Source organism: Vidua macroura, chromosome 4 (assembly GCF_024509145.1).
Source record: "Vidua macroura isolate BioBank_ID:100142 chromosome 4, ASM2450914v1, whole genome shotgun sequence".
Taxonomy (NCBI): Eukaryota; Metazoa; Chordata; class Aves; order Passeriformes; family Viduidae; genus Vidua; species Vidua macroura.
In genome coordinates this window covers 1,538,720-1,555,232 of record NC_071574.1, presented here as the reverse complement: position 1 = coordinate 1,555,232, position 16,513 = coordinate 1,538,720, and the positions used below count along the sequence as shown (strand labels likewise).

The following is a 16,513-nucleotide window of genomic DNA, read 5'->3' as shown; positions in this document are numbered from 1 at the left end:
CAGACTTGAATTATATTCAACAGAGATTTTTTTCTCATTACAAATCACCAAGTACAGCTCCAAATTTATACCAAGGACTGCATCAGAGTCCAAGTCCCTTAATGTACTAAGCCTTAATATGCCAAGTCTTCACACCACTCATGCTCAGCGCTTCTTTGACCTCCCCATTCCACTGATTACAGCAGTGGAATGGGGAGGTTAAGGAAGCATTTTATCTACTTGTTATGATTTCTGACACTGCCTGAACTTATATCTGTCATTAGGAGAATTTTTCCCCTGTAGATTGCTACTTGCCTGTACACGACGTATTCCATGCACACCCTGAAGCATTGCCCAAGTCACAAAAAAATCCTGACCCTTAACGTGGGAATAGAGATGAAAACAACCATGAAAACCCACCAGGTGGTATTTTTAGGATATGGGAGTGAGAAAAATGGTCAGACTTTCACACCAAGAATGTACTTTCACTAGAAATGCTTCTAGTATCATTATATGTGTCTGAAAATGGCCTTCTTCTGCCAAATGGAAGCTAGGTTTCTTTTATTTACAATGCCTATAAACTGTTTGTGTTATTCTGGAGCTTTCCTCTGCTTGTCTGGATGTAAATCCTTCACATGGATTAAGTGCAGTTCAAAGAAGATATGTGTAGCAGAAGAGTATGACTAAGCCTATGCTGTGTCTGTTACACCTCTATACTCTCACCTGCCACTAAAGGAGAAAGAAGGGGAAAATTACAGGGTAAAGAGAAATGAAAGACATGTACACAATATTTCTCTCTCTCACATTTCCATTTTCTCTCTCTGTAACCGCTGTTTCATTCCCTGAAACCAAACTCTCATGAGAAGTTGCAGCTCATGTGTAAAAAAAATTCCAGAAACTTCTCAAATGTTATCCTGAGTTATGAATCAAAAGCATCTCATTCCTCGCTCATCTGACCTATGCTGACTCCTGAGGGGAGACAGACTGGCTGGCAGCAGTGAAGCAAAAGCAATGTTTCTCATAAAGACAAATCTGCATTTCCTAGGCTGTGCTCGGGTTCTCCATCACCATCACTGTCACTGCTGACAATAACAAGTGGGTGCTCCAGTAAATCATCACAGAAATGACGAATGACTCCTCTGGGGTTATTTCTGTGTGATGGTGGGACACCTGGTCACATCAGACTCTTGCCTCAGTGTAACATAAAGTCTGCATTATTTTATGCAAATGAGCAGTTCTGGTCAAAGCCATTTGTGCATAGCAGAAATGACCTCACTGCAGATGTACAAGCTGTGACATTTACAAATGTCAATCATCTCAAACTGTCAATCATCTCAAAGGGACTTAGACCCTAATAATATCTGCACTGTAAATCCAAACCTGGTTTAGCTTATTTCCCATTTGCATCTTTAAATTTGCTTTGTGGAGCAACAGCAGGCCTTGACTTTCTTCCATAGCTCCCACAGGAGCACTTGCTCCCTGAAATGTGATGGAAAGCCTAAGCTGGAGAGATTTATTTCATGTCGTGTGTAGGTAAATTCTGCCTCCTGGAAGAAGAAGCTAAGCGGAGGGAACTGACTCCGCAAAGTAAGAACAGACCTATGAACTCTGTTTTCCAGCCCACTGTTCTGAAAGGTAATAAACCCCCAGCACTGAGATCTGAGAGCAGATGCTAATGAAGGGTGAAGAACAGAAGTTTTTACAATCCTGAACTCCCCTTTTCCATCACAGTTAATTACAAGCTGAGGACACCACTTACCTGACTGGTCACCTCTCTTGCATCAGCACACTGAGTGTTTTCAGCCCTCAGAAAAGAGGAGCATCTCTTTGTAAGCGGGGCCAAAGGACAGGATCTCATGGCAATGACCTGGGAACAGGTTATCCAGAGAAGCTGTGGCTGCCCCATCCCTGGAAGTGTTCAAGGCCAGGCTGGATGGGGCCCTGAGCAACCTGGTCTAGTAGAAGGTATCCTTACACATAGTATAGGGTTGGAACTTTTAGGTCCCTTCCAACCCAAACCTTTCTGGGATTCCATTATTCTATGAACAAAACAGATTTTTTTGTGCTCATGGACCTGGAGTAGATCCCAGAAATTTTGGTATCATCTCCTAGTGCAGGTAGTGGAACTATCTTGGGCCGGCCATTAAGCTTCTCTTACACCTTTGTCAGCTTCTAGGTTCAAAAAAGTCACCTCTGCAAAAATATATAACAGGACCTTTAGCTGTGTCCCAGGCTGTGTGTATGCTCTGTGGCATCACATTCAAACCCAGTCACGGTAAAATCGAAACCGTGTAGTTACATCTTCTCCATCATTTATCACCATCTCAAATCACCCTTTGTCTAACCACCAGCTCAGAAAGATTCATCTAGTATCTAAACATCAGATCCAGTTCTTTCTCCTTTTCTAGGTCAGTATCAGTGGCAAAAATAAAAAAGAAACCTCAATGACTCTGTGGTTGGGTTTTTTCCTGGGAAGGATTTTTGGTGGTTTTTCTTTTTTTCCTCTTTGCCTTTTTTCTGGATGTACAAAGACAATACAGTGCCAATATTTTACAGCTGTCTTACCTTTGAACTGCTGCCAGATGCAGGAAGCCAGGTTTAGCTAATATAACTAACTAGTGTGACATTCAGAACTCCCAGGATATTCCTGCTCTGTGAGGACAGCAGTGTGTGGTTGATGCCCTCAATTCGAGTATTGGCCTCAGAACAGTGTGATGTGCCTTTTATCAGATTTCAGAAGTGCTGCAGAGTTCCACCTGCCAGGATGGATGTGAACCTGGCTTTTTAGAGGGAGCTCACCTGGGGCTAATGCTGGGCAGTGAGCAAGCACGATACTCACTGAGCTCTCCTTATAATTCTGGCCATAAGTCCTTCACAGGTAGCCTGCAATCACTGTCATTCAGGGAAGGAAACTCACCCTTGGACCTAGAAACACCTGCCATCCAATAACTTCATGGCCTTGGGCAAATTACACACTGCCAGGATCTTAGGCTGAAAGCAGCGATGTGATGCTGCGACACCGTGAGGAGTAATTAGCTAATGCTTTTAAAAGGCTCCCAGGCAAACACCAGGGCACGGCAACACTGCTCCCAGGAACACTGCCTATTGTTCCAGCTGCTGGCTGCATCCTGGGAACGGTCTCACATAAAAGGGAGACACAAAAGAGAAGAGGAAAAAAGAATAAGGAAGATGGGGGAGTAGAGTTTCAGACAGACAAGTAAATGACTCATTCCAAGGAGTGGCACACGTTGCTGTCAATGAGATAAATGCCATGTGGTAAGAACCTCAGGGTTTCACGTGGGATGAAGATGAGAAGGTTGGCAAGAGAAGGAAGGTAGGACAGGAGCAGCACAAAAGGCAAGAGGTGAGCAGCCGAATGGAGGGGCATGGAGCAGCAGAGGGGCATTTTGGCAGAGCAGTGAAAGGATCTTACAGAGGAGAAGCCTCCACCTGCTGTCTCCTCTTGCCACCAAAATGTTTGGATCTTTGTGCCAGCTACTCCTCAGAGAAGAGTAGGGTGAGCTGCTGAGACCTCTTAATGAAAACTGTACTCCTCATTCTCCGGCTCTTCCACTCTCCCAAATATTCCCCTTACATCCTTTTGGCAGGTAGTGTAAGACTCGTGGGATGTAAAGTAGCTCTGCCTTGTCATGTGTGAAAAGCTGGTCTTAACTGGGAAGCTGTTTATAGAAAGGTGTGAATGTGGTGAGACACAAATACTGAGATCCCCATTCAACTACAGAGGAGAGAATAAACACTCTCAGTGCACCAACATTGGAAACCCACTGCAAAGGAGGGATCAGCAAAGCCCTGGGGCCTTTTAAGCCTCAGTTTTTCTATCTGTTCACATGCTGAAATCCTCAAACACATCTATTTGTTTAAGAAAAGAGACTTATAATTCATTTTGCTCTCAGCTTTGCGTTAATTAGTCCTTGGCATTTTTTAGGCTTTGGGGCACCTTCGCTTGACATAAAAGGAGGGAAAGGGATCCTTCCTGCTCTTGTCAGGCGGATTTTGGCCATTTTTAAAAACCTACATCCAAACACAAAACAGATCATTCCCTGCTTATTTTTCAGTGAAAAAAAGATGGACAAAAACATTCTCAGATATTCACTCAGTAGTTATGGCACTGACCTTGCACAAGGAACACACGTTCAGATTGCTGGCCTGAATGCAAAAGACCAAAACCTCCTACTCACATCTCCCAGATCCCTGTCAGTGGATCTAAATCCAGGCCCAGAAATCAGCCTGCTGCTGCTGTGCTTATCTGGCTCCATCACAGGGAATGTAACTATTTATACACAGTGCTTTGGTCCCAACAGGAGACTGAAATAGTGCCTCCAAAACCAAAGCCCAAAATGATGTGCCAACACCCTTTCAGATGCTGGAAAGTAGTTAATATTCTCAGGTTCTTCAAAATACTTACATGGAGCGCATCTAAGTGTTTAAGAGAAGGTAATTCTGTTCATTGTCACAGAACCCTGGAAACCACTGGTTCTCCAGGGTTTAGATGATGTGAACATTGCCCACACAAAGAGTAGCAATGAAGGGCTGGAAATGGGAATTGCCACATCAGCCACAAGTGCACGGATCCACACCATATCCTCCAGGCAGCCCAAGGCCACCCAGAAGATCAGAAATAAAGCCTGCAAACAGAAGGCTGGCCATACTACCAATTCCTCTTACTGTGTGTAAAGGTGCTCTAGTGTATCCAAAATCCTTTTTAGAATAACTTTTCAGGAAGATTAGATTTATCTTTGATTAGGTGTGTCTCTGAAGACGGAGGAGGAACGGAGGAAAGCCAATGTCATCCCAGTCTTCCAAAAGGGCAGGACAGGTCAGCAGGCTGTGCTGCCTTTCAGCCAGACCTGGATGGGTTGGAGAGGAACTCAGGGAAGCTCAAAAAAAGCAAGTGTGGGGTCCTGCAGCTCAGGAAGAACCCCATGCACCCATGCAGGTGAGGGCCTGACCTGCTGGGAAGGGGCTCTCTGGAGGACAGAGCACTGGCAGGAGCTGTCCAGAGAGTCTGTGGAGTCTCCTCTGGAGATGGTCAACTCTGCCTGGACATCAGCCTGTGAAACCTGCTCCGGGTGAACCTGATTTTAGGAGGGGGTTGGGCTAGGGGATCTCCAGGAGACCCTTCCAACCCCATTCTGTTACTTTGTGACTTATAGACTGCTGTCTGTGGGGGTTTCACATGGAGGCTGCTACAAGAGAAGAATGCAAAGCTGTCAATTACTCACCTACAACATATATTATCTGTCACTCATCTCCTTTCCAACCAATTTCCAAATTACTTTAATAAACCATCTTTCTCATTTACTAAATAATATTACTTAAAAGTATCTACTTTCGATCAAAGCCAAAAGAACACCCATATGACAATGCAAGTGTCCATGAGGTTAAATTCCATAAGCCTTCCTGTGTTGGTGGAGGATTGATTTGAACCACTGGAAAAAGAAATGTGCACCTTTACAACTTCTCCTTGTCTCTGTCTTGGTCGGGTGATCTAAATCATCGGCCTGATGATACAGAATTTTGATAACATAGTAGGATATAAACAAGACTTTTCAAACATACTTACTCATTGTGTTTGTGATTTTTTTTCTTTATAAAGACTTGATTGGAATTGAGGTGTCCACTTGAGAAGCTTCATTCATTCATGAAGGTTTTCCATAACTCTATTTGCTACAATGAACAAGGCAGGCAAATTTTAGCATGCCCCCCCTTTTGTGCTTTACTCTCTAAAAAGTTTTGTTCAGAAAAAAACCCCAGAAATCACCACTTTTACTTAGGGAGTAGATGTTCAGGTGCCCGTTTTGTCTGAAGAACTTATCCAAGGACCCTAAAGTGAACTCTTGCTTCTGACTCTGGTTCTTACCTCTCCTTGGTGCACAGGACGTGACAACAGCTCTGTGTGATGTTTAATTCAGTTCATGTCTTGCTCTAACATGACAGAGGTGAGTTCTTGGGAGCACTCTCTTCTACATCCCTACTAAGGTTCTGACTTGTGTTTAGGTACCAGTGTTCAGCAATACCTTTATCAAACGAGCTGTGTGGCTCCCAAAGGCGGGATCTTACCTCCACTCAGGCTGGCCGGTGCTAGCAAGGTCCCTTGGTGTTACTCAAGGTCCTGTGAGTGTCACCACCCTGGGCAGCTGTCCTCTCTGAGAGCCAGCCCTGGATGCCTCAGCAGGGTGGGAAAAGGAGTGGCAAGAGAGCTGAGCAGTCCCTTCTTCCCCAGGGCCGCTCTGTTTGTCATGAGCTCTCTCCCAATGCAGTGGCACTCTATTAATGAATTAATACTCCCCTCTCCCCTGCACCAGCTTGCTGGCTCCTGGGAATTACCTGACAGCGAGCAGGGGACTTGGTGACAGACACTGCTGCCAGTCCTGCCCTGACATGAAACAGCATCTTTCCATTATGGGCTGACTTACGAGGATAGCAGAAGTAAGGGCAAGGCCCTTGGCAAAGTAAGGTGTGTCAGATTCCTGATAAATGCTGTGCTGCAATTTAACACAACTTTTCAGAGGGTGGCCACACACACTCAGCCCATGCTATTTTAAGGAAGCAACCCTGTCTCAACCACTTGCCACATTTAGCCATTTAACTTTGTTAACTACTTAGAGGTCACTGTGATGAAAAAGGTTATATGGGCCTAATTACCAGTTAGTTCCTAAGATGGTCCAGTCCTGCAGCTGGGTTGTGGAAACAGCTTTGAAGAAAGAATGTGACATTTCTGTAACACAGAAATACTGCTCTTCTATCTCTTTGCCTTGGAAATCCTGTTTTCTGTCAGCTTGTCTTGTTTTTGAACCGATTTTCTTCGCCCCATCCTCTGGTTAAATGTTTTCCTCTCCCCCAAACTTACTGTCTGCAGTGCCTTTGGCCTGGGCTGGGTTTGGACAAGAACATGCTAGAACAGGCAGCCCTGGCACTGCTGTTCTGCAGCATGTGAGCACACAGAATTCCTGCCTTCTTCCACATGCACACTGCCTTGGAAGCAGATCCTGCAACCTGTCCTGCTCAGCCACAGGGGTCTCCGCCTGACAGGGAGGGGAAGGGAAAGAAGGCTTCTGGTCTACTCTGTGTAGCTTTCCTTTCCTGTGAGGCTTGGACAGGCTGCAGAATTACTAAGTCTCCCCTTTTGTGAGGATCCAAACCTCCCTACACCCCTGTACAGAGGTGTCAGCCCACGGCTCTCCCTGCAAGAACAATGGCTTTAGCAGTTGGACCTCACAGCACTGAACTCCAGTCCACCCACTTCTGTCTTTTACCAATAATCTGTAAGGAATAAAGAAGCTGAGACTCCTGAAGCAATTTGGATCAATTCCTCAATGACTACAGTTAATTTTTTGACTAATAGTGTTTTCTTATGATGGGTTATGTATAAGGTATGACTGCACAAATTTAAGAAGAAAGAAAAGCCCTGAGAAGCACGAAGCAATTCTGTTTTCTGAGACAATAGCCCAAGGACATGATAAATTACCAAGGATTACTAACTCACTGAAGAAACAGTAAAGTTAATCCTAGACACAATGAACTCTGGATTTAATATACAGCCCTAGGAGATGTTACTTTTCTTCAATGTGTCCTGGGAGGCCATTTTCAGAAAATAGAATCAATCTGATTGCTTCAGGTGTATGTATAGGGTATATTCAAGACCCAGGAAATGGTAAATTTCAGACCCTGAAATACTGTGTTCCTTACTTACATTAAAAATGGAATAAATGAAAGCACTGGGCTCCCTTCCGCTCAGAACAGTCTCTTCTTGTACTCTCCTAAATAAAAGACAGTATTACAAAGCCACCAGGAGGCAGCAGACTAAAATACTTGTGCTATAAAAGAACAAGCATTAAAAAACCCCAAACCAGCCCCCAAACCCTGCTGCTCTCCCAAATATTCAGCCTGATATGGAGGAAATGTGTTCTCCCAGCCCCCTGCTGAACATTTTGCTTTATCCACTGATCTCTTCTCTGCATACCTGAAATCAGTAGCAATTCCGCTGCTGTCAAACAGCTTTATGCAGGAGCATGGTTAAAATGGAAATCAAACCGATTTCTGGAATAGCATTCACTGGAAAAAAATGAGCAAAAAAAGTAGGTAAAAATGATATGACAAAATTTAAGACCTCCCATTTGACTAAACCACTTTTGCTCCTTTTGGGGTTTACTGAAAAATTCCAATCCCCTGAGTGCTCTCCTGACTACCTTTTTTTTGTTTACAAAATGCCACCCAAGAAGAAGCACTGAAATTGTGACCAACCCAGGACAGGCTCTGGCTACCTGCCACACCAACACCGCTGCTCCAGCTACGCTGCCTTGGCCCCGGTCCAGCTCTGCATTCCCTGACCCAGGAAAGCTGCAAGTTGTTTCCTCTCCTTCGTCCTGCTTTTCTGCTGGTATAAAAGAATGCCCTCAGTTGTGGCTCAGCACGGTTTAAGACAGCCTGAAATCACTACAGATAGATATGTAAGCTTTTAAACTGGTATGTTATTTTAAATCCTATTTATAGATGTAAATGCATTTTATATTTCTATATGTATGTTTTTATATTCCTACAGATATTTTATGGCATTATAGATCATACAATAACTGCTCTTACAGAACCATGTGTTACAAGCTGAGCATACATATGAAATGCAGCAAGGCAGCAACAGAAATGTTGGAACTACCTAAAACATTTCTAAATATGGCCCTATGAGCACAAGGTATGTGCACAGTCCACCAACAAAGCAGAGCATGAGCAGTGTGCAATCAGCACCAGGAAAGGCACTTAGGAACCAACCAAAGGAAAAACCACAACAGCAAACACTTGTATTTTCAAACTGAAAATTCAGCTCCTAAGAAAGTGCATCTGTACCCCTGGCATCTTAATTCAAACAGACACTACATATTTTCCACTGCAAAGATCACAATTAATTGGGAAATTAAAACACAAGCACAATGTCAGCAGAAATCACAAATTTATTAATCCTTAAATATATCAATCATTTACCATTATGGCAAGAAATATGTACACTGTGTCCCATGGTAAACTGCAGTGTTCCAAAATGACAGAAGTATATAATTCAGTTGTGGTGGAGAGAACAAATCACAATTTCCTCACATCTTGGTGTGGAAGACAAACTTGGTCTACAGTAATACATCAACACCACATGCTATGTTAGAAGTATAAAAAAACACCCTACACCTAATTTGTTAATTTTAAATACAGTTATGCCACTTAGAGCCGCTTCACAAAAAAAAAAAAAAAAAGAAAAAAAAAAGAAAAAAAAAGAAAAAAAAAAGAGAAAAAAAAGAAAAAAAGGAAAAGAAATTAATGAGAAAAAAATGAGGCCATTACTTTTTTCACAGATCCCATTAGCAGTTAATATGGCTCAACACATTTATTGTAGATGTTTACTTTAAATATATATTGTTTAAAATCATGTAGTAATTATCAGAGAAGCTTAAGTCCATCTACCATACATCCACTAGTAACAATATCAACATGTTTAAGAACTGCTTCTGATTAGCAATGAACACAGAAAGGTGAAATGATACAAATTAGGAAGCTTTCCATTTTAAAAAGTTCCGGCTGCCGAGTTGTAAATTTTGGACGGCTAAAAAGGACACTGACTGAGATACCATGCACTGTACAGCGCTGCGGGGAGCAGGAGCCTGCTGCTAACAGAGCCACGGGGAGAACGGGAGCAGCCCAGCCTGGGCTTCCCTGCAACAGTGGAAGGGAAGGAACTGAAATTCTCGCGAGGGTGTGTTTTTACAGCAACGTGAGGGAAGGAGAACTAGTCCCTGCTGCAAAGTTGGCGCTCCAGCCTCGGCCCGGAGCCGGGACAAACCCGTCGGGATCGCCGCGGGAATCGCCGGCCTCGACACCGAACGCTGCCGGGGGAGCTTGAGAAACCACGAGTGGGTTGAGGGCAAGAGGGGGAGACACAAACCTGTGGTAAAGTGCTAGGGTCCCACGGAAAACCGGTGTCTCCGTAATTCATTTCCAGAGAAGCAACAGCAGCAGCGTAATGCAAGTAAACTCTTCATACTTAGCTTTAAGGCCTAATATTTCTTGAGTATATTATCCACACAACTGGTCTATACATTAACCCACATATTGTATTTTTTAAAGCCTCCTCAAAAATTTTACAGTACATCCTAAAAGCGATAAAAATCTTTCTCTTTCCTTCCATTTTAATCCTCAAAAACTGTCTCTCAATTATCACTTAGTTCCTTACAATTTTTCATTTTGCTTAATCATCCAACAGAACTGTTCAGTTAAGCAAAATAAGAAAGCAAAAAGGACTCTAAAGGAAAATGGAAGCTGCTGACTCACCAGAACACTTACAGTTAATTCTGGAGTGGCCAGGCCAGCAAATGAGGAGATTTTTCCAGTTTACATAGACTAATAAACTAAGAAGGCTGCAGCTGGTCCAAAGCCAAGATATTAACACTTCCGCATTTATCAGTGATTTTGTCCATCTAGGATAAAAATCTGTTTTACAGTGAAGGAGCTGCCAGCGGAAATCCTAACCATTCCTACCAGAACCAAAGCAAAATCCTGGGACTCAGAAGAAAAGGAGGAGTCAAAAAACAGTTCTTAAAAAAAGAAGGTAAAATATACTTTTTCTTTTTTTTCCTTTTTTTTTTAATAAACGCGTTAGATTTTAAAGTTGTCTGTCAAAACTTGGCATAAATGGAGCAAGTGACAAATGTATTGTGTGTCTACTGCTGTCCATCCAATATCTCTTTTTGTCTTTTATGCCTTGTTATTATCTAATTGCATGGAACATCACCTTCATTGAAATGTTAACAGTGTACAGATGGAATATACAGCAACGTGGTGCATCACAAATGTGTTACATGAAGAACCTTCACAACTTCATGCACTCAGAAACATGCATGAAGAGAACGGGATGGCCAAGATGGTAATCAACCAGGTGCGTTGGGTACAGAAAATGCAAGAGCGGCACCGCTGATATTTTTAGCTAGGAGGAAGGAGAAAAAAAACAGATTTCCATTACTGAGGTAACATCACCACCAGATAACAACACATGCTCAAGTGTTAGCCAATGCTATTGAAAAAAAACCCCATCTTGTCGAGATCACTAAACATGATACTGGGGAAAAAACAAGGGAAAAAACCTCCACTCAGGCAAAGCATTCTTTTATTTTTCAAACCACTTTACAGACATTTTCCATCTTTACAAGATGCCAGAGAGGCTGTGAAAATAAAAAAGAAAACTCAGGCAGGAAGCCAAAGTGTCTTAAGGGATTCCTTAAGGGAGGGAGGGTAGAATTCAGCCGTGAATCTCTGGGTGTAACTTAACTTCCTCAGCATGGACATCGCAGGCACTGCCATGGACTGAGGCTCTTGTACAAAGATTGGACCAAGTGACAAGGAAGAATCAGGTGTCATTCACATGCAAGACATGCCAGAGCCAAATGCAGAGAGAGAAGGAAGGGAAAGGAGCTGGAAGCAAGTATGCAGCTGAGGTTGTAGCATCATTTGTATTACCATAGCATCTAGGGGCTGGAGCCGTGGTGGGATCCCTCTGCGCTAGGCACTGCACAAACACAGAACAAACTCTTTACTCTGCATTCCTGCTCTCTGGCGCTGCGCTTATCGAGGTATAAGAAGGTGTGAGCAGTGATCAGGGAGGTAACATAAGCCTCATTGAGGCTGGAGTTAGGTTAAGGAGTCACTTTCAGGCCCAGCAGCCCTTTGACTGCCCATATTGGGCAGGTGCAGTCTCCGAGGACAAGCAGACAGCTCTGCAGAAACACATTAGCACAGGTCCCTGAACACATGGATAGAGAGAACAATTTCCTACCATCACTCCTATCACTCAGAGAGAAATCATGGACAAGACAGAAACCCCAGTTTGCTTCATCCCACTCACAGCAAAACCATGAATAAAATTTATTTATAAACTAAATACATGTTTGTGCTCATAGCCTTTTTTTTCAAAAAAGTTCTCTGCCACAAGGAAACATTTCCCTATACCTACCAAAGAGCTCAGTTCTATCCTTAGATTTATGCACACTCCTTCCTGAAAACAAGGAAGCTACTGTGCTTGCAGCAACTGGTTTAACACATCTGGGATACAGTGTCTAGCAGATCACAGCTATAATCATTTCTGCAACTTTATTAGATTTGAAATTCATCTTCAGACATGATGTGTAAAATACTTTTTTATTATGGAAATGGCATTATTAACTACTGTGCATTGGTAATCACTAAATAAGTAGCTGTAGTCAGAACACATTTCAGATAAAGGAACTAGAACAATACGTTAATTAAGTTCCTTTAGTTTTCCAAAATGGTGTTATTGCTTCTCTCACTGGGAAGAGCAAAGGTGAAATTTGAGACAGTATAAAAATGTTCAGGATGGGTTATAGAAGAAGATGGGTCTAGCTTGGTGCTACATGGGAATCTCCCAGTCAGACTTCAGAAGATGAGGAATAAAGAAAGAATGACCATTTTTGTGCTCAAAGGGGAGTTACCAGCCTAGAGGAGACTCACTAGTGCTGAGCAAAAGCAGTAGGACTGATCTCACGTAGTATACTGACACTTAGGTGCAAGGCACTATAAAAAGAAAACAAAACAGGAGCATTGTGCAAGGAGAACCAAATAACATTGAGGGCTGGGTAATCCAAAATTGTTACATGGAATAATAGAAAGTGCAAAGCTCTGTAAAAGTTTCTATGTACTCACTGGCTGGAAATGAGAATTGAAGATAAATAGGTGGCTGTCTCAGATGCGCTGCAGATGACAAAAGTGCAAAAAATCGTGCCAGAACAGAGCAGGGAGAAGAAAGACACCGGGGAATGAAATAAAGCCCTGACCACAACTGGACAGAGCATTTCAGAAGCAGCCAAGCTAATGGAAAGGCAAACCTCAAACAAGAAAAGACCGCAAGGAGATAAGGTAAAGTGGAGATCCTATCAGACAAAGCCATCTGAGGTAGCACTGGCTGTTTACCTTATGGAAGTAGAAGGTGAATGATCTGCTCAGCCTGCCTACAAACCACTTCATGTCTGCACACCTCACCAGCACAGGACAGCAACGATGACATAGAAGAAATCAAGGATACACTGAAGATGACCAAATTTTACACTGGAAAGTAAGGCTCCTAACCATCAGACTGATGATATTTTGGAGCAGTGCTAGGAGCAAGTCCAAAAACATCCCCTGAATTCAAGAGCAGAGCTGGTTATGGGATTCATGTGATATTGTTGCCAGTGCTACACACTTAGGGCTACATTGCTAACTCAGGGAATCTCTCTTTAAGCCTCAGTCTGGCTCTAAGGCTCCTCTGTGACCCCTTAAGCTAGGACACCCCTTGCAGTCCTGGAATCTCCTCTGTCCGACCCCATTGGCTCAAAAGATTCACCAATACTGCCCTGCAATCTCAAAAACTGCCCTGCAACCTCAAAAAAATTACTCCATGGTGATTTTTCTTCTCCTTCCACCCTAGGCAGTCCCAGAAATCCCTATCTTTATTAGAGAGCACAAGCAGCTGCAAAGAACCTGCTGCAGTACCTTCCCAAAAAGACAGAGGTAGAAAAAAAAATCAGAAGAAAAGATTAAATGATTCTCTAGTTCATTTCATGTCATTGTGCTGTAAACACTGACTGTTCAGGGTGCAGTGGGCCAGGTGAGCCTGCTTCACACTTGGGCTTTCTGGCTCTACACACACCCAGCTCAGATCCCTTGACAAACAGTCCTGTATGAGTACCTCAAAGATTTACCTAACACTGCATTTCAAGGAAGAATAACTGCTCTTTGAATACTATCTGTTGAAACACTGGCAGTGCAGCTGGAATGTGAGAAACAGAGGACATGTGGCTCCTGCTCCCATTGGTTTCACATTTTGAAATAAAACAGTTATCACTAAGTAATAAATTTCTTTTTTCCTAAATAAGAAACTAATAAAAAATCATCACCATGGAAGATTATCACTTCATTCTACCTTATTTCTTACTTCATCAAGTATTATTTCATATAGGAGAACAGTGTTGCAAGGAGTAAAATACAAGACGTGATGGTTCAAAAGATGAAATCTAAGCCCTTACCATCCATGCCAGGAAATTCAGCCACTCTCCACATTAAGACATCTGACACAAATGGAATTGCATCCTATACAGAGGGCTCACAACTGAGCAAAGCCAGGCCTGGGCCAGTGCTGCCTATTTGGGAAACCACAAGTCACTGAGGTTTGGGCTCATTAGCAGAGGCTGTTGAAGAAGGAGAGAAGCCGATGGCCTGAGCAGAACCTCCTGAGCAAGCAGTGACATTTTGTTTTGTTGCTGCAACCCCGAGTGTGCTGTCATTAACCCTGGTGACAATGTGGCTCAAGCAACTTGGTCACTGCCTGACTCCGAGGGCGTGGCAGGGCCTGGAAGAACAGCAGAGAAAAATGCTGATGGGAGAAATGTGAGGCTGTTCCACGGGGATGTTGGAACTGCCCAAAAGGAATACTCAGCAGTTACGCACAGAGAGTGTGGGGAAGGAGGTAAGAATGTGAGAGGGACTGGGATGGCTCAATTTACAAGGTAAATGCGTAAACTGGCTCAAACCCAACTTGCAGTGGAACACACCTAGGCCTGGGAAAGTAGAGGTGGCTGGAAATCACACTAAATATTAGTCGAACTTCAGTTTTTCCCAATAGTGACACATTTTACTTGAAACTTTCTGGTTAGCTCTCACAGCTCCATGTATCCTACCGCTTTTTATTTTCCCAGGTTTTCCAGCAACTGTATTCCAGGTTTTCTAATCCTGTTTTGTGTGACTTCTGTCAAGCTTTCTCTACATTAAAATACTTTCCTGCTCTTCAAGCTGTCAGTTCAGGGACCAAGTTGGACCGGTGGGCATCACAGTAGAAAACAACAACCAAAAAAGCGCATTATTTTAGAAATCTTCGCACCAACAGCACGCACAGCAGTGGGTATAACACGTAATGAACAACCACAGAAAGTGACACTACCAGAGGACGGCTGGCAGTTTTTAAGGCCCAAAGCAGCTAGTGGACTATGTGGTGTGCCTAGGAGGTGTGAGCCGGCGGAGGGGCTGCTCCTTACTTGATGGGTACGGTGGGCGAGCCCGAGCGGTGGAAGTGCACGTTCTGCCACTTGCCGTCGCGCCGGTGCCACACGCGCGTCTCCTCGGACTGCATAGTCTTTGGCATGCCGCTGCCGTCCATGTACTGCGTCAGGCGGATGTAGGCGATGCACGCCGCGTCCTCGCCCACCAGGTGCACGTGCGGGTTCAGGATGATCGTGTGGATCGGCTTGTTGCTTTTGGACAGAGCTACGGGACACACACACGCGCGGGGGTACGCACAGGAGAAATCACATTTGCTACGGGTAAGCCAAAAGAGCTCATGCCAACCTCTTTTACACACAAAAATCTCAGGCTGAGCACATACAAATTCATAATCGGGGTTTTATGATAATCACACCTGGCAACTAAAATACTTCGTGGAGTGAGCACAATCACTTATTATACTCTACTTAATAAGTAAATATGTTTAATCCACGTACATATATGGATTAAATAAAGTGGAGGGCAGCACCTGGAGTTTCCCAACATTTCAGTTTCGCTGTTATGTCTAATGACATTTGTACCCAATATTCTCAGTTAAAATAATTCAGCTCTTAACTCATTCTTTATTTTGACTTTTTAGTCCTTAATAACTGAAACTCTCCTCTGCCCTCTGAGGTGCCCTGTGATGTGTGAATGAGCAGAGAAGAAGCAGACTCAAACACACCTTATAGCAGAACTCTGAAAAAAATAATACTCCCTTCCCCTGCCCAAGTCAACTGACTCCTAAACCAGAAAGCTCATTAGATCAGGGACACACAGTCACAAGGAACAGATGAAGACTTGGAGATGAAAATGGAATATTTACCATTTTCGAAGTAAAACCGGTGGAAGTCCATCCCTTCTACCAGATTACCCAAAGCTTCAGGTTCAAAAGACGTAAGGCCCGGATCACAGATTTTTCTACGGAATAGAGGAAATTCTGCAATGAGCACATGTGGTTAGGGATGACCATTTTGGAGAGATCAGTTTTAATTGTTTCTTTCATTCATATTGAACATTTCACCTACTCATGCCATCACACTGGAAAAGAACAGAACTTAACATGAGGAGCAGGCATGGAGTACTGGTTTCAGCTCAATTAGTAAATATGGCAGCTTACTTTAAGTGGACCACATTTCATATAAATCGTGTTTTGACCAAAAAAAGACCCACAAGTCAGTGTTATTACAAGTAGGAATTTTTACTTGTGATGATGAAAACCACGACTGTGCAATGCAAGGGATATTTTTTAGGCCTCACATCATTATATAAGCAAGATTTAAATACTTTCTTCTAGCTCCACTGGAGTTATACTAGCAGCTCTTCTGAAACTGGTGATGTGTGAAGCCAGGGCAAAGCAGCCATGCACATATCTTGTGTTTTGTGGGGGCATTTGGGAAGGCATTTCAACAGTACATAACTCCAAGCACGGGCACTCCCAGATAAACATGCA

General features: G+C 43.3%; 1 protein-coding gene across 3 annotated transcripts in view; it reads right to left on the bottom strand.

Annotated features, from left to right (window-relative positions):
* Positions 1–16,513, bottom strand: part of CAMK2D (calcium/calmodulin dependent protein kinase II delta) — a 201,776-nt gene that overhangs the window by 37,119 nt on the left and 148,144 nt on the right. For all 3 annotated transcript variants that reach the window (XM_053975118.1, XM_053975120.1, XM_053975117.1), the window contains 6 exons: positions 15,887–15,981; positions 15,057–15,285; positions 8,265–8,377; positions 7,964–8,055; positions 7,694–7,760; positions 5,564–5,667 (listed from right to left, as the gene is read on the bottom strand). In XM_053975118.1, coding sequence (XP_053831093.1) covers positions 7,991–8,055; positions 8,265–8,377; positions 15,057–15,285; positions 15,887–15,981 — 502 coding nt within the window. In that variant the 3' untranslated portion in view covers positions 5,564–5,667; positions 7,694–7,760; positions 7,964–7,990. The remainder of the gene's footprint in view (positions 1–5,563; positions 5,668–7,693; positions 7,761–7,963; positions 8,056–8,264; positions 8,378–15,056; positions 15,286–15,886; positions 15,982–16,513) is intronic.